Here is a 21,817-nt window from a genome sequence, read left to right as displayed (position 1 = left end):
AAAAATTTTTGAAAGTATCTTCAATGGTGGTTGACCTCACTTCGTGTCACGATAGGTCACCCATTTGTGCTACCTCCTCCAGCGGCCACAGTGATCACGGATGCTTCCCTGATTGGGGGGAGGGACATTTTCAAGGAAAGAGCCCAAGGCACATGGACCGATCAAGAGACGCATCTTCATATCAATGTCCCGGAGATGAGAGCAGTACTTTCGGCGTTGCAGTACTTTCAGGACTCTCTTCCTCTGGGTACGATCGCGATTCAGACAGACATGTCAGTGGTCTGATAGTTGAACAAACAATGAGGAACCAGGTCTTTACCCCCCTTTGTCGAGAGACTCTGAGTATGGCAGTTAGCTGTTTCCACTCAGCGCTTTCTGTTGCCAATGCACATCCCGGGAAAATCTAACACGATAGACAAGCTGAACAGGGCAATCTTGTTGCCTCATGAGTGGTCCCTTAAGAAAGAGAGAGCGGACAGGATTTTCCGCAGGTGGGGCCAGCCTTGCTGCGACCTTTTCGCCAGTCACATGAAAACGAAATGCAGAAGCTGCTTTGCCCTTATTCCCCCTCCGGGAGAAGCCCCAAGGGACACACTCGTACATGATTGGCCTCCGGGTCTCCTCTATGCATTTCTACCAATCCCGTTGATACCCAAGGTTCTACAGAAAGCAAAAACCCTGGGAAAGACCATCCTTCTCTCATAGCCCCTCATTGGCCTCGTCAGATTTGGTTCCCCTTCTTTCAACTTCATCTTTTGGAGGACCCTTGGATTCTAGACCCAGTTCCAGACCTTCTGACGCACTCGTCAGGGGAACTTTATCCTTCTCTGCAGTCCCTGAAGCTGACAGCTTGGCTGCTCCAATTCCCATCATAGCCAGGTTACATAACCTTTCCAATGAGACAAAGCAAATTCTCTTATCCTCTCAAATCTTCTACGAGGAAGCTATATCTTATCAAATGGAAAAAAATTTCTATATGGGCTGCTAAAAACAATACTGATTCTTACCAAGCCCCTATGGCCTCCATTTTAGAGTTCTTGACTATGATATTCAACAGAAGAGCTGCAGCAGCAACTATTCGGGTTCAGCTGGCTGCTATTTCTAATTTTCGTCTTGGATTCAAAAGATTGAATATTATGTCACGCAAGTTATCCAAAGCCTTTCTCAAAGGGACCTTTCAAATTAGACCACCTGTGAAATCTCCCTATTTTCCACGGAATCTAAATTTTATGTTTTCTTTCATGCATAATTCTTCCACCATTTGAACCAGCTTCCTCATGTGACCTCAAATTTTTGTCATGGAAAACCATCTTTTTAGTAGCACTTACTTCTGCTCGCAGTGTGTCAGAGCTTCAGGCTTTATCCATCAAGCCTCCTTATTTGATATTCCATGCTGACAGAGTCTCACTTAGAACAAACCCCTCATTCTTGCCCAAAGTTTGCACTGAAACCAATCTCAACCAAATTATTGATTTGTCAGTCTTCTTTCCCAACCATTCGAACAGTTTAGAGTACATGCTACACAAACCTGATGTTCACAGACAGCTCATATTTTATTTGGATAGAACAAAAGATTTCATGAAATCAGACCAACTTTGTTTCATTTTCAGACTCCAGAAAAGGTAGACCAGTGGCTAAAACAACTCTTTCTAAATGGTTATCTGATTGTATTACCTTTGCTTATTCAGCTGCTAACATGCCTTAACAGCATAAAATTAAGGCCCACTCATCCAGAGCTGTTTCTACATCCTCTGCATTTTTGGCCAGACTTCCTATTGACAACATTTGCGCGGCAGCCACTTGGTCAAAACTTCATACCTTTATCACTCATTACAAGATTGACAGGGCCTCCTTTGGATCCACGGCCCTGAGAAATATACTCCCGTGAGCCACCAGAGGTTGATGGTGCTTGGGACGCTACCCATCAGTCAAGAATGAACAGCGAGATTGAACAACTTCACATAAAGAAGTTATGTATTTTACCATAACGTTCCATGTGAGTTGTTCATCTCGCCTTCATTCTTACATCCCTCTCTACCTCCTACCCCCTCCTGGGCTGTTAGATGACTGAGTTGCTGGATCCATCCTGGTTGCTCAAGTCTTCTATACCTTTCTCTTGGGAGTGAAAGAATGACATATGGTATTATTATATGCAGCAAACAAGATCTGAGGTAATTCCAGGTGCATCATGGGATAGGGACTTGGCCTCAAGCTATCTGAAGACCTTGAGCTTTGCAATTGGCCGTATCGGAGCCGAGGGATCGGTTCCGAACCCATCAGTAAAGAATGAAGGCAAGATGAACAACTCATTGTATGGAATGTTATGGTAAGTACATAACTTCTTTTTTCTTCAGGATTGCGGTCAGTACCTGCACTGTGATTCCCCATCGTTGGAGTATTATTCTGAAAACAAATTAGTATCAACAACATTCAGAGCATTATTCATGTATGAAATTATGCTGATATTGGGAACTGAAGGAGCTGCTGACACTGTTTCTGTTTTGGTCTGTAAGTTTTCTAGGTTACAGTATAAGCAAGTCATGCTGTGAGAGTAATGAGGTGATCTGTCAGCAGCCTCACTCTCTACAGCATTTTCTGTTTTCGTCCCCTTCCTGTTTTTACTTGGAATGACTGGAACTGGTATATTAATACCTGCGTCAGCACACTTGTTTTTCCACTTCCAATGTTTAGGACTGTGAATCTTGACATGCCCAGTTTTTTGCAAAAAATAAAAATAAAATAATTCAGTATCAAATATTTTTTCTCCTGTAGCTACATTGCCTGCATTCTGTTTAACTGCTACTTCCTCTGACTTAATAGAAATTGTTTTACTTGTATCTGATGCCTTCAAAATCTACTTTTGTCTGACTACTAAATGGACTGTCGGTCTCCTGTACTGCCTTTGCCACAGCAATTACGTTTAGTTTAATAGCTGTATTTAATCCCTGAACATGTAAAAATGCTTATATCACATTTCAGTACATTTTCTTGCTCAGTTTGTTTTTCAGAATAATTATGGATGACTGCATATGCTAATAAAAATAGAATTGCAGTTTTCTTAAGGTTCATAGGTTCATACTAGGCTATCTGCCCTAGGGCATTTATAAGCCTAGCCAGAGTGTGTATGGCTTTCGCCACCCATTTTAAATTAATTTTGCTATGCCCTTTTTCGAGGTTAGTATACTGTGCCTCTGTCTAACAGTGACACAGAAGTGATACCCGGGGTAAACCTACGATCTCCCATTCACTTATCAAGATTCCTCTTGAAGGGAGTCAATGAGGGACTCTGCCTAACCTGGACTGGGATTTTATTCCAGAGTGAAGGGAGCCTCTGGGTTATGAATCTGTCCCTCCAGCATGTCCTATTTATTTCATTGCTGAGGTTCAAGTCCCTCGAGCGCGTAGCTCGATGGGATTTGGATTTTCTGAGGTGTAGCATGTCCGTTAATTCCGGGTTGGACATGGCTTTATACGTCAGGCACAGATCGCCTCTGAGCAGGCGGTATGCCACTGAGTAGAGCTGGAGTTTCTTTAACCGGGCAGCATATGGCATCTGTTTGAGCCCCTTAATTCACTTGGTGAGGTACTTTTGGGGTCTTTCCAGTTGCTGCAGGTGTCTGGTAAGGTACATCCCAAAAGAGGCATTGTACTCAATTATGGGCCTGATGAGGGATGAGTAAAGAGGCACGATGACCTCCCCTGATCTAGATGTGAATTCCTTCATGATTAGGTAGGCTATATAAAATGTTTTTCTAACCACTTTGGCCATGTGGTTGTCAAATGAGAGACTGCTATCAACTTGGGTCCCCAGGTCCCTAATTACTTCTTTTGTACTTAATGGATTACCACCTATGTGGTAATTTGTGGGCACTTTGTTTTTGCCAGAAGGGATGACTATACACTTTTTGGCATTTAGCTCGAGGCCATGGCTCTGGCACCAGTTGTTTGTTTCTATGAGGCCCTTTTGGAGGATGCTTGTGTCGGCTGGAGAGTCTATTATGGTGCCCAGTTTGTAGTCATCTGCGAACTTGGTCAGCCACAGTCCTTCCATGTTGGCCTGTACCTCCGAGAAATATATACCGAACAGAGGAGGTCCCAGGACTGAGCCTTGTGGGACGCCACTTGTAACTGGTTTGGAGTCTGACATGGCTCCAGTTATTCTAACCATGTGGGTTCTGTCCTTGAGCCAGTTTGCAACCCATCTAGTGACATAGGGGTTTATATTTAAGCTGGTGAGCTTATCTATAATGCCCGAGTGGGGTATTGTATCGAAGGCTTTTGCGAGGTCCAGGTAGGCTGTGTGGACCACCTTCCCCTTGTCAATGGCCTTGGTGACTGTTTCAAAGAAATCAACCAGGTTTAAGAGGCAGGATCTGCCCTTAACAAATCCGAACTGGGTAGGATCCAGTGTCTGTAGGTCCCCAATATCTTTATTTATAAGGTCCATGATGATCCTTTCCATAGCTTTGCAGGCCAAGCTAGTGAGACTTATGGGGCGATAGTTTCCAGGATCCGTTGAGGCACCACCTTTGTGAAAAGGGACCACTGTTGCTGTACGCCACTCTTTGTCTGCTGTAGACATTTTAAATGGATGTCATAACCTGGGATGTAACACTTTTTCTGATGTTCATCGTGCATACAGCTGCAGTCATAACAGATGGGTTCTCCTGCCGTCAGGCGGGTCCTTGGTCGGCCGAATTCCAAAGTCTAGGTCCGGCGTCGGTTGTCGTTGCTTCTTCCCTGACGTCAGTGCGACAGGGGTATAAAAGAACCAGCCGACGCCATTTTCTCCAGTCTTTCTTGCCGCGCGGTGCCCGAAGTAGAAGCAGTTCGCAAGTGCCGGTCGGCCAGCTCCTGAAATGACGAAAATTTTCCAACTGAAGTCTTCTTGAAAGCTAAGTACCCCGCTGGGGAAACTTTTCTTGCCTCAGACCGATGTCAGACAAAGTTAATAATTGTATTTCATGTGGGAAGCAAATGCCGCATAAGGATTTCCATTCCCTCTGTATTCCTTGTTTAGGCCCAGACCACGATGTCTCGGTCTGCCGCTTTTGTGCTACATTCAACAAACACACCATTAAGTCGGGCGGAGTTCGCCCAGCATTATTTTGGCAAAAAATTTAACTATATTATGTCTAAAAAGCGCAGAGATAAGGACCGACACACGAGGTCCACGGCCTCTACCGACACCATGCCAAAGCAGACTACACGTCGTCCGGTTCTCAGCGAGGCGCTTACGCAGCCCCTGACTACCGACGACACTTCTTTGGAGGTGTCTCCTGTGCCCGAGGTCGCAGGCTCCACAGCCCACACCCCGACTACAGTTACTGAAGCCACACTTGGCGGTGAATCTCAAAATGTGGACAGGTCTACCTCCTCTCAAGGTGTCTTCAGACCTTCCTCTTCTTTTTCCATCAAGGCTTTCACTAAGTCTAAAGCAGCCATGCATTCTAAGAGACAAGCTACACAGGGTCCATCTCCAGGCCCCATGCCTAAAAAACAGATGCTTAAAATGGCTGAGGATTTAATTACTCTTATCAGGGGGTCTCAACCCCCCCCCCTGGACAAAAGGCCCAGAGTGGAGGAAGAATCCCCCTCCTCTGATCAGGGCTCTATTATATCAGAGCACTCTGAACAACAGGAACATTCTTACTCCCCTTTTGAAGACTCTGATGCAGAGGAGTCCATTCCCTCTGTATCCCCCCCAGAGGATTACTTATTTGGGGAAACTTTGCATACCTTAAGGGAACACTTCCACTGGGAAGGCCAAGATTATTCAGATTCCAAGAAAAGGCTTAGGGAATTTCTCTTGCTACCTCAGCACAGGCCTCTGGCTATACCTCCTGTCTTGGACATACTAGATGATGTGTACTCGGAGGCCTGCGTTAACCCGGACTCCCTACCTCCTGCCCCAGTCAAGCCTGACTGGTACTACAGGGTTCCTGACTCGCACCAATTTCTATACAAAAGCCATGCTGCTGACCCAGAAACTATCTCACAGGGCCCCAAGGGAATTAAGGCCTCCACTGCTAAAAATCCATTACCTTCCGAGAGAGATTCCAGATCCTTAGAAAGGTGGGGGGAAAAAGGTATATACCTCAGCCACCTTAACCATGAGGGCATTAAACTGTCAGTTCCATATGCTAAAGTACCAACAGTTTTTGTTATCACAATTGAGAAGTAAAATGTCACAACCTGAACAACCAGACTTGAAGGAGTTGCAGGATTTGATGCATAGTGCAGAACAAGTGGGTAAACATACCTTACAATGTGGTTTTGATGCTCTAGAGGCCTCATGTAGAGCTGCTGTTACAGGATCAGTCATATGTAGACATGCCTGGCTCAAGGAACAAACCTTACCAGATCATGTCAAAGCTAAATTACTAGATGCCCCTCTACAAAAGGATGTATTATTTGGTGCTAATGCCGAGGAGGTATTAAGGAAAATGGAGGAAAAGGCTAAATCAATGCAAACAGTGAAAGATTTTCTACAGGTACAGCCCCCACGTTTCAGTAGAAATTGGCCTTCCAAAAATTGGTCCTTTCCAGCCATGGACAGACCCCAAAGAGGTAGATACAGGCACCCGAGGGGCAGAGGACAATCCCAAGGATCGTTTAGAGGCAGACAATGGCAATCTCCTACACAAAGAGGTGGTGAGGATAACTCGCAACCATTCAGAAAGCAAGCCCAATGACTTTCCCCTTTGCATTGCCAAGCAAGACTCAAATGGCAGCACCCTTAGGTGGAAAACTGGCATTATTTTCAAAAAATTGGCATATTGTCACAAAAGACAAATGGATCCTGGACATTATAAACAGAGGCTACAGATTCCATTTTCACACCCTTCCAAAAATGAGAGGCATGCCAAACCTGCCACACAATCAAAGGGCAGAGGCACAAAGACAAATTTCAGATCTCATAGACATGAAAGCTATTCAAGAGGTACCTACGCACGAACAAGGTCAAGGTTTTTATTCCAGACTATTCCTGGTACCAAGGAAGGGAAAAGATTGGAGACCTATTTTGGACCTATCCATCCTAAACACATTTCTACTGCACCAAAATTCAAGATGCTTACTCTACAGCAGCTTCTTCCCATGCAGGGCAAGGAGTCTTGGCTGGTAACATTGGACCTCAAGGAGGCATACCTGCATGTCCCAATCAGACAAAATTGCAGAAGATACCTCAGATTTCTTGCAGGTTCAACCCATTATCAATTCTCTGCATTGCCCTTTGGCTTATCTACTGCGCCCAGAGTATTCACGAAATGCCTGGCATCAGTAATTGCCTACTGCAGACTTCAAGGGATACAAATATACCCTTATTTGGATGACTGCCTGATGCAAGCGGACAGCAAGCACATTCTTCTGAAACATCTGGCTTGTGTAATAATGTTGTTGAATTTTCTGGGATACACAGTCAACAAAAAGAAATCAAGGCTAATACCCTCTCGGAAAATAATTTTCCTGGGTGCCAACTTGGACACCCAGATGGCCTACCTCATGCCAGAGAAGCAGGGGCAACTAACTCAATACTTCAGAACACTAGCAAATTGCACCAGGCTGACTGCAAGGAAAATCCTGCAGGCTCTGGGATTCATGGCATCTTGCATCTTGCTAGTCCCATGTGCAAAGCTGCATATGAGGAAACTTCAATGGTACCTGAAAAACCTATGGTCTCAACACAGCCACATTTTGGAAACAATAATACCACTAATTCCATGTCTTCAAAAGGAATTTCTGTGGTGAGCTCAAGCATGCCAAACAAACACAGGTCTCCCATTCAGCAAGCCTCAAGCAAATCAAGTCATCACAACAGACGCCTCGGACTACGCCTGGGGGGCGCACATGACAGATCGGTTCATTCAGGGCAAATGGTCCCAAAAAGAAAGGCACCTTCACATCAATCAAAAGGAAATGCTAGCAGTAATAAATGCTATTATAGCTTTCAAAGACCTTCTGCAGTCAGGTCATCTATTGATAAGGACGGACAACACCACAGTAATGTGGTACATAAACAAACAGGGAGGAACCCATTCATACCCCCTATGCAGACTGGCCATGTCACTTTGGAACATGGCTCTGGACTTGCACATCGACCTACAAGCACAGTACTTGCCAGGCAAGGAAAACACGCTGGCAGACAACCTAAGCAGAAATATGACAATCCACACGAATGGAAGTTGCATCCTCAAGTTTTTACAGAGATAATTCAAGCATGGGGAAGGCCAGACATAGATCTCTTTGCCTCCCACAAAAATCATCAATTGATAAAATTCTGCTCAAGGATTTCTCATCCAAAGGCTTGGAGAGTGGACGTGCTCTCTTTCAGTTGGACATCATTGACAGTTTATGCCTTCCCACCTCTTCCTCTGCTGCCCAAAGTTCTATTAAAAACCAGAGCAGACAGACCAAAGATGATTCTCATTGCTCCAGACAGGCCAAGACAACACTGGTACCCACTCCTGAGGAGCCTGACACATTCCCCACCATGGACCCTGCCTCTAATGCCTCTTCTTCTGACTCAGCACAGCTTCAAAACTCTTCACAGTCAGCTAAAAACACTCAATCTAGCCGCATGGAAGATTCCTTAGTATCACAACAGACCCTACTCTCCAAGGAGGTGCAGGATGTCATTTTGGAGGCCAGAAGGCCATCTACTAGAAAAGCTTACTCCGCAAAATGTAAACTGTTTTGTGTCTGGAATGAGAAAAAGGGCCAGGATCCTGGAAAACTGAATTTACCTCAAATATTACAGTATCTAGCTGAGCTGCTAAGCAGTGGTCTTTCATTCTCCTCCATCAAAATCCATGCCTCAGCCATTTCTGCAGAATACAACACTGATCCACCCTTATTCTCTCACCCCCTCTTAAGACAGTTCCTCAGAGGGGCTAAGAATCTAAAACCCCTAAGGAAACAACCAATACCTGCTTGGGATCTCAATTTCATTCTAGAAAAGCTGACCTTGCCTCCTTTTGAGCCAGCTTCCTCATCAGATTTGCAATATTTGTCCTGGAAAACAGCTTTCCTTCTGGCTATTACCTCAGCTCGTAGGGTATCGGAACTACAAGCTCTCATGGCTGTGCAGCCTTTTATCATCTTCCATCAGGACAGAGTTTCCTTACGAACCAACCCGTCCTTTATGCCAAAAGTGGTATCCAGAATAGATTTGAATCAGGCTATACACTTACCTACCTTTTATCCTAATCCTCAAAACAAAGGGGAGAGATTACTACATTCCTTGGACATCCACAGACAACTGTGTTATTATTTGGACAGAACAAAGCCTTTCAGAAAATCAGAACAGCTCTTTGTGTCCTATGCTATAGAAGCTCAAGGAAAGCCAATTTCCAAACAGACAATCTCAAAATGGATAGCCCACTACATATGTTTTTGCTATTCTTTTCATGGCAAAGCTGTACCTACAGGCATCAGATCTCACTCCACAAGGGCCACGGCTACCTCTGCAGCCTTTCTCAGAGGAGTTCCTACCAAAGATATTTTGGAAGCAGCCACTTGGAGTTCTGTGCATACCTTCTCCAAGCACTACCACCTTCCATTATACTCCAAATCTAGAGCGGGCTTTGCCACTGCAGTCTTGCAGGGCATTCTGGCTCCTCCTAGTTCCACCTAGTGCCTACCACCCCTTTCTTAGCTATGGGATTCTACCCATCTGTTATGACTGCAGCTGTATGCACGATGAACATAGTACAGTTTTGTACCTACCATAAATGTAGGTGTTTGAGTGCTAATACAGCTGCAGTCCAGGTTTCCCTCCCTCCTTCCCCTCTTGGGACAGGCCTATTGGCTAACACCTCCTCATGCATCCTGATTAGGGTATTCATTCTTGTATTTGCTTGCACTACTGTATTTTGATTATATGACATTGCTTTATTACACAAATTTATGTATTGCCTTCCTTCTGGGGCACCTGACATCTGGGGCAAGAAAAACTAAAGAAAATGGCGTCGGCTGCTTCTTTTATACCCCTGTCGCACTGACATCAGGGAAGAAGCGACGACAACCGATGCCGGACCTAGACTTTGGAATTCGGCCAACCGAGGACCCGCCTGACGGCAGGAGAACCCATCTGTTATGACTGCAGCTGTATTAGCACTCGAACATCTACATTTATGGTAGGTACAAAACTGTACTTTTTCTGTGTCCGAGCCTGTAAGACATGTTTTTTTTTGTATGCTCTCAAGTGGTAACTCATGCAGTTCATTGTAAATCTTAAGGGTTTTCCTCAGAAAAGCTTTGGAATATTTTAACAGTTTCTGTCCCCATGTTACACCTGTGGTACCGGACCAGTGTTTTAAATACCATAAAATTCTGAAGTAAACTTTTTTTTGGCACTTTGCATAAACATCTCCTTACCTGAAGTTTCTAAAGTGGTCTGCTAAAATGTTTTTGATTATTTTTTATTGTCATTGATGGCATTACAGAGACGTCTCTCTTGTTGAAGATTTGAAAGCAGTTCTGTTGAAGTTTTCCCATTTTTTTTTAAGCTTAAGACACACTACTGCTCTGGAAAATGCAGACTAGGAAGAGACACTGTGTGACAATCCAAGAAAAGTTCCAGGCGAGTCATGATGAAATAATTTGAGTACTTTTGTCTCAAGTTTGAAACTTCTTCAGAATAACACACACACAAACTCTGTTTAAATACATGACATCATTAATCACATGACACATGAAGGAAGGAAAGAACGAACCAAAAGAAGCAAAGTTAAAAAATTGAATAAATACAGCATTAATATTACATACCTTAAAATAAAGGTACAGCTAATAAAAACTCACATTAGCCCTAAGGGTTTTAGCTTAAGCACACAATAGAAATGTCATTTAAACTAGGATTGACCTCTGCATTTGTTTTTTATCTGCCAGAATAGTTCACAAACCTCCAGGAAAAGGTCCACAGCGCCACCCACTGGACTAGTTCGTGAAGGTTCTATACCAAAAGATAAAAAATAATGTTCCGAAAATTCCGAAATGTGTTTAGCCATGGGATTATTAATGTCTTTCTTACCAATATTGTAAATATGCTCCCTAATCCTGTCCTAAACGGCCCATTTGTTTTTCTCAATATAGAAACAGGCACATCTCTGACAAATAACTGCTTAAACAATATTTTTATATATTTTAATCTACTATGTCCTCTGTGGACACGTTGTGCAGCAGTGTGAGGGACTTGGTTTATTTCAGTCCCAACTTCATTCGACTACGGATGAACTTAATGCTTTATTGCAACAGTTTTCATAACAGCTTTCGTGAGCTAATCCCTGTTTTAGATCTGGGGCCTCTGTAATACAGGTTTTGGTGACTGACCGTGTAGAGAATACATTCCATGCCACATTGAGGGTTTTTGGAACACAGGAATTCTGACATTACACCAGCCCAATGTTCTAATACAGATATGTAAGTTTTATGAGATTCTGATAGCCATAGGAATGGTAGGACGACTGAGTTTCCATTAGATGGGCGGTACCAAAACCCTTTTAACCTTAACGAATGCTTGGCTTTCCGGTCAACTGATCTTTTCTTCATTGTCTGATTGGAGCCTTGCAAAAATGCAAGCTGGAATGCCTCTCCAGAGTCTCTTCCATCACTTTTATTTTTTTGCCATTTGTGATATTTATTTATTTATAATAAAGTCTCATTGTTTTACCACTTCTGTGCATATTTTGTTCATTTTTTTCTTGAAAGTCATCCACATTTAAACTTTCTTTGCTTGTGGCTTCTTTTTCTGTGCTGGCTTTCCCTGATCGTGTGCTGCAGCAGTTGAGTTGGGATTTTCACTTATGTCCTGTGCTTCTGCTGTTTGTCTGTATTCATCCCTGCAGCAGGCACTTTTTCAGTCATTTGGTTTTGCCATTTTTTCAAATTACCATGCAGGAGTGGTTAGGAACTTCTTGCTGCTAGTTTAGCGCCATACCAGTCAATCTCAAGGCGCATCTTTTTGCAATACAAATTACTGACCCCTTCTTTCCCCCTTGAATTTTAGCTATAAAGCCTTCTTTAAACTTTTTATTAATTAGCATCTGTGTTCCTTCTCAGTAAAATGGGTTTCCTGTGACATATTTCGTGAGTAAATTTGAAATTGAGCCAAGGGTGTCTTTTAGCTCTGTTTTCATTTATATTCCAAGAATGTATCACAAGTCCCATGTTATTTTATTATTATATTATGAACAAATTTCACTTTTACTTTCTCATTCTGCCTTTTTGAATAATTGCAGTCTTCATGCATTTTTATATTTGCTGTTCAGCTCCTACTCCTAAAACAAATTTGATTTATAGTTTAAAAAAAATAATTTTTTTTAGAAATGTATACAGTCGGATGATTACATTTACTCATCTGGACTTACTTTATAGATATCACCTCCTTTGTATCAGTCTGAAGATGTGCCTGTAATGTAAAAGCATATTTTTGAATGTTAGGTTGGGAAAATTGTGAATGACTGCAAGAGTATTTACAGCTGCATTAAGTGTATAACTTCTTTGTTATTCTTTTTGTGACACAGCAATTGTGAAGATAAAGATGAACTTGACACCAGTACAGAGAGTGGATCTGCATTACCAAGGGAACAGACACTGGATACTACTATTGAGGATGAAGAGGATTCATCTCCCATTCCAAAAACAAAGAAAGGTAATGGCAGAAGAGCAGTGTATGCTGTAGTGTGCACTACTGCAACATATTTTTATACTTGTATAACTGACCAGTGTAGAAGCAATTTGTTTTGTATTGTCGAATCAGTAAGTAACTGTTGCATAGGCTCAAGCATGCTACTTGGTCTTCTTTAGAGCATTCAGTTTTACCACTTTTTGCCACAGCAAGCCATTCAGTCTATATAAAAGTTGCATTAGATGTCTGTTTTTCTCTGAGATTTGGGGTGTGACACAAAAGGTGACTGTTTATATTTTTCTAGTTATGTTTTGTCACATTGTCATTTTCTGGTTCATTTTTTCATGACAGTCCACTTGGTATTCTTTTTAAAATTGTTGCCAGGCATACTCTATATGTACTTTAGAACATTTAGGTGAGTACCCCACAAGCATTGACATGGGGACAGAAAATGCCTAACCACAAGGATCTAATATATATAGACACAAATCCTGTAAACAAAAAAACTCGATCACACAAGCTTTATGTAAATACAATTTTATGCTCCTAATCCACAAAACCCTTGCTATAGCTGATGTAAAAAGAAGTTATGTCTTACCATAACGTTCCATCTGTATTGTTGATCCTCGTTCAGTCATTACGTATGGGTATCGGTTCTGACCTCGGAACCGAGCCGGCCATCTTCCAAACTCGTGTCGGCTACAAACTCTCAAGCTAAAACTCTTACCCAGAATTCCCGTCTTCCTGTTTCATCAGGTTGAGCTTGCAAGTCAAAGAAGGTAGAGGCTGCCTCTGGTCAAATGACCTAAAAGAACCGGATGGTGAGATCCACTAGAAGCCACAGGAGGGGGAAGGAGGGAGGGTCGTAATGACTGAATGAGGATCAACAATACAGATGGAACATTATGGTAAGACATAACTTCTTTATCTGATATTGTTAATCCTCGTTCATTCCTTATGTATGGGACAGAGTCCCCAGCTACCTCTATTCCTGGGAGGCTCTCATGGAAGGACATTCCTGAGCACCATAGAACCAAAAGATGCTCTTCCCCCGGAGGCCAAATCCAATTTGTAATGATTGATGAAGGTATGAGGCGTAGCCCAAGTTGCAGCTGCACAGATGTCATGTAAAGAAGCTCTGGCATGGAAGGCAGCAGAAGTTGCCATCAACCTTGTCGAATGAGCCTTGATAGTAGTCGGCAATGGAATATTACGTTGTGTATAAATGAAAGTCACAAGATCTTTCAACCATCTAGCCAATGTGACCTTAGCAACAGCACATCCTAATCTAGGTCCAGAATAGGCCAAATATAACTGGTCTGATTTACGAAAGGCCTTAGTCCTGTTCAAGTAGAAGCAAATTTGCCTGTGAATATGTAGGGTATTTAAGCAATACTCTCCTTTGTTTGAATGATTGGGGAAGAAAATTGGCAGTTCAGTGGTTTGATTAATGGACATTTCAGCGATCACGTTTGGCAGAAAGGAAGGGTTAGTTCTCAAAGACAGTCTATGAAAAATCAAGTATGGACTATTGATGCTTAAGGCTTGAAGCTCAGAGATACGTCTGGCAGAGGTAATGACGACCAAGAACAAGGTTTTCCATGACAAATATTTGAGGTCGCATGAAGCTGGTTCGAAAGGTGGCATCGTCAGAGCTTGTAGAACTAATGACAGGTCCCATGGTTGAATAGGTTCTCTAAAAGGGGGCTTCAGATGATTCACACCTTTTATGATGGTCTTGCATAATTTGTGTGACATAAGAGAAGAGTCTTGGACACCCTCATGGAAGTTAGATATTGCAGCCAAATTAACTCTAATGGTAGAGGCCGATAGACAAGATTGAAATAGATCAACTAGATACTCTAGTACTATCGACACTGGTGCTGAAAAGGGATCTACTTGCTTTTCTTTCAGCCAACAGTTAAATATTTTCCACTTGCTTAGATAAGTAATTCTAGTGGAAGACTTATGAGATGCAATAAGAATGTCCCGTACTGGTAAAGAAAGATCATTCTGCCTGGCAATCAAGGGAATTGGAGAAGCCAAGCTGTGAGCTTCAGGCTGTCCAAGTTGGGATGAGTCATATTCTGTGGATGGGAGATCAACACCAGGGTTGGATGGAGAATCCATGGTTGATCTAGCAGGTGAGGCCAAAGGAAGGGGAACCAAATCTGCAGAGGCCAATATGGTGCTATGAGGATCACCTTGCTCTTCAACCGACTGGCTTTCTTCAGAAACTGGGGAATGAGGGGAAGAGGTGGAAATGCATAAAGACCACCTGAGAGCCAATCGTGGACTAGAGCGTCCCTGGGTGACTGTCCTGGAGGGGGTATTGGGGCAAAGTAGTTGCTGCATTTGTAGTTGGACGGGGATGCAAAGAAGTCGCAGCAAGGACGGCCCCAGCGGTGGAAGATCACCACCGCTATCAAGGGAATCAGGGACCACTTGTGAGGTTGTAGAATGCACCTACTGAGTCTGCCTGCTATCAGGTTGGAACTCCCGTAATGTGCATTGCTAGAAGAAAAGGGTTGGTAGCTATCGCCCATTGCCATATCCTCATGGCCTCTCAATATAGGGGTAAGATTTGGTTCCGCCCTGTTTGTTGATGTACCAGACCACCTCCATGTTGTCTGGTTGTATCGCAGTAGTCCCAGACGGAAGCAGGGGATGGAATGCTTGCAATGCCAGAAGCACCGCCTTCAGCTCTAGAACATTTATATGCAGTTGGGCCTCCAATTCGGACCAAGTGCCTTGGACTGTCTGGCCCTGATATAACCCCCCCCACCCCATCAGGGAGGCGTCTGTGGTCACTGTAGCCTTGGGCTACTGTGGGGAGAAGGGTCGAGACCATTGTGACGGGCTGTGTCATCCACCAATTTAAATCCTGTTTGCACCTGTGAGTTACTCGAATCTTGGCTGAAAGAGGATGCTGAAAGGGATACCATTGGGTGAGCAGTAGCCATTGTAGAAGCCTCATGTGAAACCTAGCCAGGGGGACAGTAGTGATGGAGACTGCTATGGAACCCAGCCAGGGGGACAATAGTGATGGAGACTGATATGGAACCCAACAGCTGTAGGACACTGTGCATTGTAGATTTCTCCCTTGAAATGATTGGGATCAGTTGTTGCTTTATCCTTAGAATTCTGTGCTCTGGAATGGATGCTCTGCAATTCTTTTATCCAATAATGACCCCTATGAATTCTGTGGACTGAGATGGGGTGAAATTGGATTTTTGCTGGTTTATGGTTATGCCTAGCCTTTCTGCAGCGAGGAGAGAGTATGCCAGGGCTTCTTACAGTTGATGTCTGGTGGGGGCAGAGATGAGCCAGTCATCTAGGTATGGAAACATCTAAAATCCTTGTAGTCGCAAGTGAGCTGTGTCGACTGCCATGCACTTTGTGAATACTCTGGGGGCTGTAGAGAGTCCGAAGGGCAGTACTCTGAACTAGTAGTGACTGGCTCCCTCAAGGAAGCGCAGAAATCTTCTTGATGGCCTGTCCACTTTTATGTGGTAGTACGCATTTTGAAGATCTATCAAGCACATCCAATTGTCTGTTTCCAAAAGTGGGAGGATAGACTGTATTGTGACCATTCGGAATGTTTGTACTCTTACAAACTTGTTCAATACACTGAGATCCAAAATTGGTCTCCAGTCCCCGGTTTTCTTTGGCACCAAAAATAGTCCCGAGTAGAATCTGGATCCTATCTGGTCTGGAGAGACTATTTGGATGACTCTTATTTTTCTTAGCAGCTTTGCTATCTCTAGTGCTGCTTCTTCCCTTTCACTGGGTGGAACGTCGGGTAAGTTTGTTGAGTGGGGCAGGACAGAGATCGAAGGGGATATGGTAACCTCTGGATGTAATGTGATCCTATCTCGCCTACATTCTGTACTGATGGTTTCGGAGCCGATCCTCGGCTCCGACTCGGCACGCTCTACTATAGAACGAAGTCTCTTATTGGCTGAGCTATCCCACATCCCAGGATGCACCACCACTGCTTCCCCAGATCTCGTTTGCCGCTTCTACAGCAAAGACGTGGTCTCAGACTTGGCTGAGCTAAGTGCTTGTTACTTAAAAAGTTTCTGTCAGAAATTTTTTGCTAACCTACCCAAAAGCTGTTTTAACAGTTATTCGTTGTTGTGTGACTGTGAGATTGTGTTCTTTGTGGTAAAATTGTCTAATTTGAGGGAAAGGATCCCGTTTAAGTTAGAGGGGCCTTGCCCTCGCGCTTTGTTGAAGCTTTTAGTGCGAGTCTTTCTTCAAGTGTTCCCGTTTGAGTTAGAGGGGCCTTGTCCTCAGTTTCTTTAAGCTATTCGATGTTGTTAGTGTACTTGAAAGAATTTTTTCTGTGGTATTTAATTGTGTGTCAATATGTCGAAAGAGCACAGACCTTCAGGATTCAAAAAATGCTCTAAATGCAGTTACAAAATGTCCATCATGGACAACCACTCCTTGTGCGTTTATTGTTTAGGCCCTAAGCATCTTCAGGAGTCATGAAGCGTTTGTCACGCTTTTTCCTCCCGCGTCCTCCAAGAGAGGAAAAACAAATTGATTTTAAAAGGGCTTATCACCCCTTCTTTTGAGGAGGCTATATCTTCTTCCTCTTCACCTTCAAAAAAGAAGAAATCGTCGGCTCCGACCAGCCCGTCGGAACCAGCTACAAAAAAATCTCGGCAGGCTTCTCCATCGGCTCCACGGACTTCGGAGCCGAGGGCGGAACGGTCTGCCTCGATGCCTCCAGCCTCGACTCCTCTGTCTTCGGAGCCGAAGGCTAGAGCTTTGAGAGGCGGGTCACCCTCATCGGCTCCACTGTCTTTGGACCCGATGAGAGTTGCCCGCTTAGACTCTTCCCCTTCGGCGCCGAAGTCCACTTCGGCTCCGAGGGAAATTGCAATGGTTGTGGAGTCTCCCTCGGCACCGATATTTATCGAGACTATTCGGAGCCGGTCCCCCAGTCCTTCGGAACCGGTGGAGAAGTCGACTCGAACTCGTTCGATCTCTTCTCAGTCCTCGAGAGTGTCAGATTCGGACATAGACAGGGTACTTCAAAGGCTGTTTCAGTCTCCGGTCTTCCAAAAGTTGGTTTCGGCTCCAGCCCAGTCGGCTCCGGAGCCGGTTGCCCACCCTGTTGTCTTGGTTCCTCCTCCAACAGCCTCGGCACCATTGGAGTCGGTGCTGGTGGAGCCGGTGGAGGTTTTCGGGTCGGTTCCGACCCTTACTCCAACCCCGCCCTTCGGGTCGGAGTTCGGTACACGGACCTCCTCTGTCGGCCCCGGGGGTGACGCTTCGGGACCGATGTTTTCGGTTCCGAGCCTCCCTCTCGGTGCGTCGGCTGCGGGAGTGCCATCTACTGTTGTGGCCTCGGGGGTTGGACCTTCCCAGGACTCTAGGGGTCCCGCCTTCAGGGCCATGAGGAGTGTTTTGGCCAAATCTTCTTTGGCCACCTCCACCGTCTCACCGTCACCTTCCCTTGGCACGGAGACTGGTTCCTTTGTAGTCCCCCTGTCTCAAGACAGCAGAGCCCTGGGGCCTGAGGCCACCCCCATCAGGGGTTCCCTCCTTCCTGAAGGTCCCTTCGAAGTGTCTTCAGAGGAACCTCCAAGGAAGAGACGGTGCAAGAGGAAGCACGTCGACTCCCCTGACGAGTCTCTCACCTCGGACACCGACCTCGATGATGCGGAAGGGTCCCCCAAGTCATCCTCGGATGATGTCTCCTTTGCGGACATTTTGGAGATCCTGAAGCAACGAGGCGACTGGCAGTCCAAACCCCCTTCCGCTGAGGAGTCGGTATTCCTCAAGGCCTTCGGGGCTCAGCCCTCCGCCTCCTGGGTGTCTCCGCCCTTCGATGAGCTTCTGGATTTGATCTCTCGAAGGGCGTGGGAACACCCAGATTCTGTGGAACCGGTGCCAGCTCGCCCCAATAAATTTCTCTCAGCACCCCCTGAAAAGGATTTTCTCTCCAAAGGTGTGGCTGTAGATGCCCTGGTGGTGGCATCTGCTACCCAACAAGATGTGGCAGAGGCTTCAACGTCCGTCCATCCTCCTAATAAAGAGTCTAGGAGCATGGATCGGTACGGGAAGCACACCCTTACTTCAGCAACCTATACTTTAAGGTCTCTGAATTATTTGACGCACTTCACCAGACCTCAGAGGGATCTGGTCAAGGAACTTTCAGATACCCTCTCTGGTAACTTACCTGAGCAGTTGGCGCAGACGGTTAACTCTCAGCTGGCTACCCTATCATCATTATCGAACTCGTCCATGAGGCTCATTTCATATGCAGCCGAGGGGGCGAGCAGAGCAGCGGGAACAGGCGTTGCTCTACGGAGACAAGCCTGGCTCCGCCTGTGTCATTTTGCGGAGGCCTTTAAGTCTTCCTTTGCCGACGCTCCCTTTGATGGGTCCTCTCTGTTTGGACCCAAGGTAAAGGACACCTTGACTCGCTGTGAACAAGAGGGTAAGACTTTAACTGCCGTAGGGGCACGGTTTTCCACTCCCTTCAGGCCTTATCCCAAGGCTAGAAGAGGGGGGAAAATGTGGTTCCGTAAATCTCAAAAGCCTTACTCTTCGCAGCAGAGCGATCCCCCTTCTAGAGGCAGAGGAGGGGGAAATTTTTCAGGAAGACGCCGTCCCAGAGGCGGCGGAGGCCCCCGCAACACTGGAGACCGCGAGTCCTTTCGTGGCTCCTCAACCTTCCAGCATCCCTGAAGGGAGTGCCCGACTGCGCAGCTCTGGAGCCAGTCGGGGGTCATTTTTCGAAGCACCTAAAGGCCTGGGAGAGTATCACTCAGGACCGATGGGTGCTCCGAATCATCGCCGGAGGTTACACCATCCCCTTTTCTCAACCCCCTCCTCCATCCCGAAAAATCCCGGACCCGCCACCCAGTCAACGGGATCTTTCAGCCAACGAAATATCAAAGTTGCTTCAAAAAGGAGTCATCCAACCTGTCCCCGCAGGCCAGACCGGATTAGGGACTTACTCAAGATTCTTTTTGGTGCCAAAAAAGACCGGGGACTTCAGGCCCATTTTGGATCTCCGCAAGCTAAATCGATCAGTGAAAAAGTCCAAGTTCCGGATGGTCACCTTTCAATCCATTCTCCCGCTACTGGAGAAAGGTGTTTGGATGTGCTCCATAGATCTCAAGGACGCCTATTATCACATCCTGATAGATCAGGTGTCCAGGAGACACTTGCGCTTCAGCCTGGGAGACGGTCATTTCCAGTTACGTGCACTGCCCTTTGGTCTCACCACAGCCCCCAGGGTGTTCACCAAATGTTTGGCGGTGGTGACTGCTCACCTGAGAAGTCTAGGATTCCAGGTGTTTCCATACCTAAACGACTGGCTCCTCACTGCCACCTCCAGGCGTCTACTCTTGAAAAATTTAGCAACCACTATATCTCTAGGCAACTCCCTAGGAATCACCTTCAGTTGGACAAAGTCTGTGTTGCTGCCATCTCAGCGCATTCGGTTTATCGGAGCAGAGATAGACTCAAAGCAAATGCGAGTCTATCTTCCTGCAGAGGGGATAGAAACACTACAGTCTCAAGTTCGAGCTTTGCTCCTCAAACGTCGAGCCCCAGCGAGGATGGTCCTACAACTGTTAGGTTCCATGTCGGCCACCGTTCTCCTAGTCCCCTTAGCAAGGTTACATATGAGGATTCTCCAGTGGCTCCTGTCAGTCCAGTGGTCTTATCAGGATCTCCCACTCAGTCACCACATTCTGATCACAGAGACGTGCAAACAGGACCTTCGTTGGTGGCTTCTTTCCTCCAACCTGGATCAGGGGCGACCCTTCGTTCCACCACCTCCAGTGGCCACATTGACTACGGACGCCTCCCAGGCGGGTGGGGGACATTACCTGGGCAGGTCAGTCCAAGGCAAGTGGCACTCTGACGAGAGTCTCCTCCACATCAACATACTGGAAATGAAGGGCGGTGCTTCTATCGCTGCAAGCACTACACAGTTACCTCCCCCAGGACATGATTGCCATTCAGTCCGACAACATGTCAGTAGTCTGGTACCTGAACAAGCAGGGAGGGACCAGATCCTACCCCCTTTGCAGAGAGGCCATGAAGGTATGGGATTGGGCGATTGCAACCAAACGTTTTCTGGTAGCAACACACATTCCAGGGAGATCCAATGTGATAGCCGACAGACTGAGCAGAACTATTCTCTCCCCTCACGAGTGTTCTTTGAACGACAGACTGGCAACTCAGATTTTCAGGAGATGGGGAACTCCTTGTTGCGACCTTTTCGCAACCCCCCTCAACACGAAATGCCAACAGTTCTTCTCTCTCACCCCAGTTCTGGGGGAGATTCCCAAGGACGCCCTAGTCCAAGCTTGGCCCACCGGTCTGCTATACGCCTTTCCACCGGTTCCCCTTCTTCCCAAGGTGATCCAGAAGGCGATTCGCTTGGAGAGCAAAATGATTCTAGTTGCCCCATACTGGCCTCGTCAAGTCTGGTTTCCCTTTCTTCGGAAATATGCACTGGACGGTCCATGGTTCCTGGACCAAGTTCCGGATCTCTTGACCCATCAGTCGGGACAGCTTCATCAGTCCCTCCACTCGATGAAGTTAACAGCTTGGCTCCTCCTCTTCCGACCATAGTCAGGAACCATACTTTGGACCCGGAAGTCATACATATCTTGTCCTCGGCCCACAAGACTTCTACTAAGAAAATGTATAGCAGCAAATGGAAGAGATTTGCTATTTGGGCCCAACTCCGGGGATTAGACCCCATGACAGCCCCGGTCTCAGAGGTTCTGAAGTTTTTAGCTTCTCTGTTCAATCAAGGTTGTTCGATCTCTACCATCAAGGTTCAATTGGCGGCTATTTCCAATTTTCACGAGAGCATAGAACCACCTTTGATGAGCAACAAGTTGTGTAAAGCTTTCATGAAAGGTGCTGGGCTGCTACGGCCCCCGATATCTCATCCCGGTCCACCGTGGGACCTTAATGTGGTGTTAGGTGCTTTGACCTCTTCCCCCTTTGAACCGGCAGCAACTTGTGACTTAAAATTTCTTTCTTGGAAGACTGCTTTATTAGTTGCAATTACATCAGCCAGGAGAGTTTCAGAACTTCAAGCCCTATGTGTCAAACCACCATACCTGGTTTTTCACAAGGATAGAGTATCCCTCAGACCGAACCCATCCTTTGTTCCTAAGGTTTGTTCTAATTTTTGTCTGCAAC

The 21,817-nt window shown here is 45.6% G+C and overlaps 1 protein-coding gene across 2 annotated transcripts in view; it reads left to right on the top strand.

Annotated features, from left to right (window-relative positions):
• The window catches only part of BAZ1A (bromodomain adjacent to zinc finger domain 1A), a 3,222,221-nt gene that overhangs the window by 2,073,937 nt on the left and 1,126,467 nt on the right, over positions 1-21,817 (top strand). For both annotated transcript variants that reach the window (XM_044074116.1, XM_044074115.1), the window contains exon 16: positions 12,522-12,649. In XM_044074116.1, the coding sequence (XP_043930051.1) occupies positions 12,522-12,649 (128 nt within the window). The remainder of the gene's footprint in view (positions 1-12,521; positions 12,650-21,817) is intronic.

This window comes from Protopterus annectens, chromosome 6.part0 (genome assembly GCF_019279795.1).
Source record: "Protopterus annectens isolate FY-2018-M chromosome 6.part0, PAN1.0, whole genome shotgun sequence".
Taxonomy (NCBI): domain Eukaryota; kingdom Metazoa; phylum Chordata; order Ceratodontiformes; family Protopteridae; genus Protopterus; species Protopterus annectens.
This window is presented reverse-complemented; position numbering and strand designations above follow the sequence as displayed.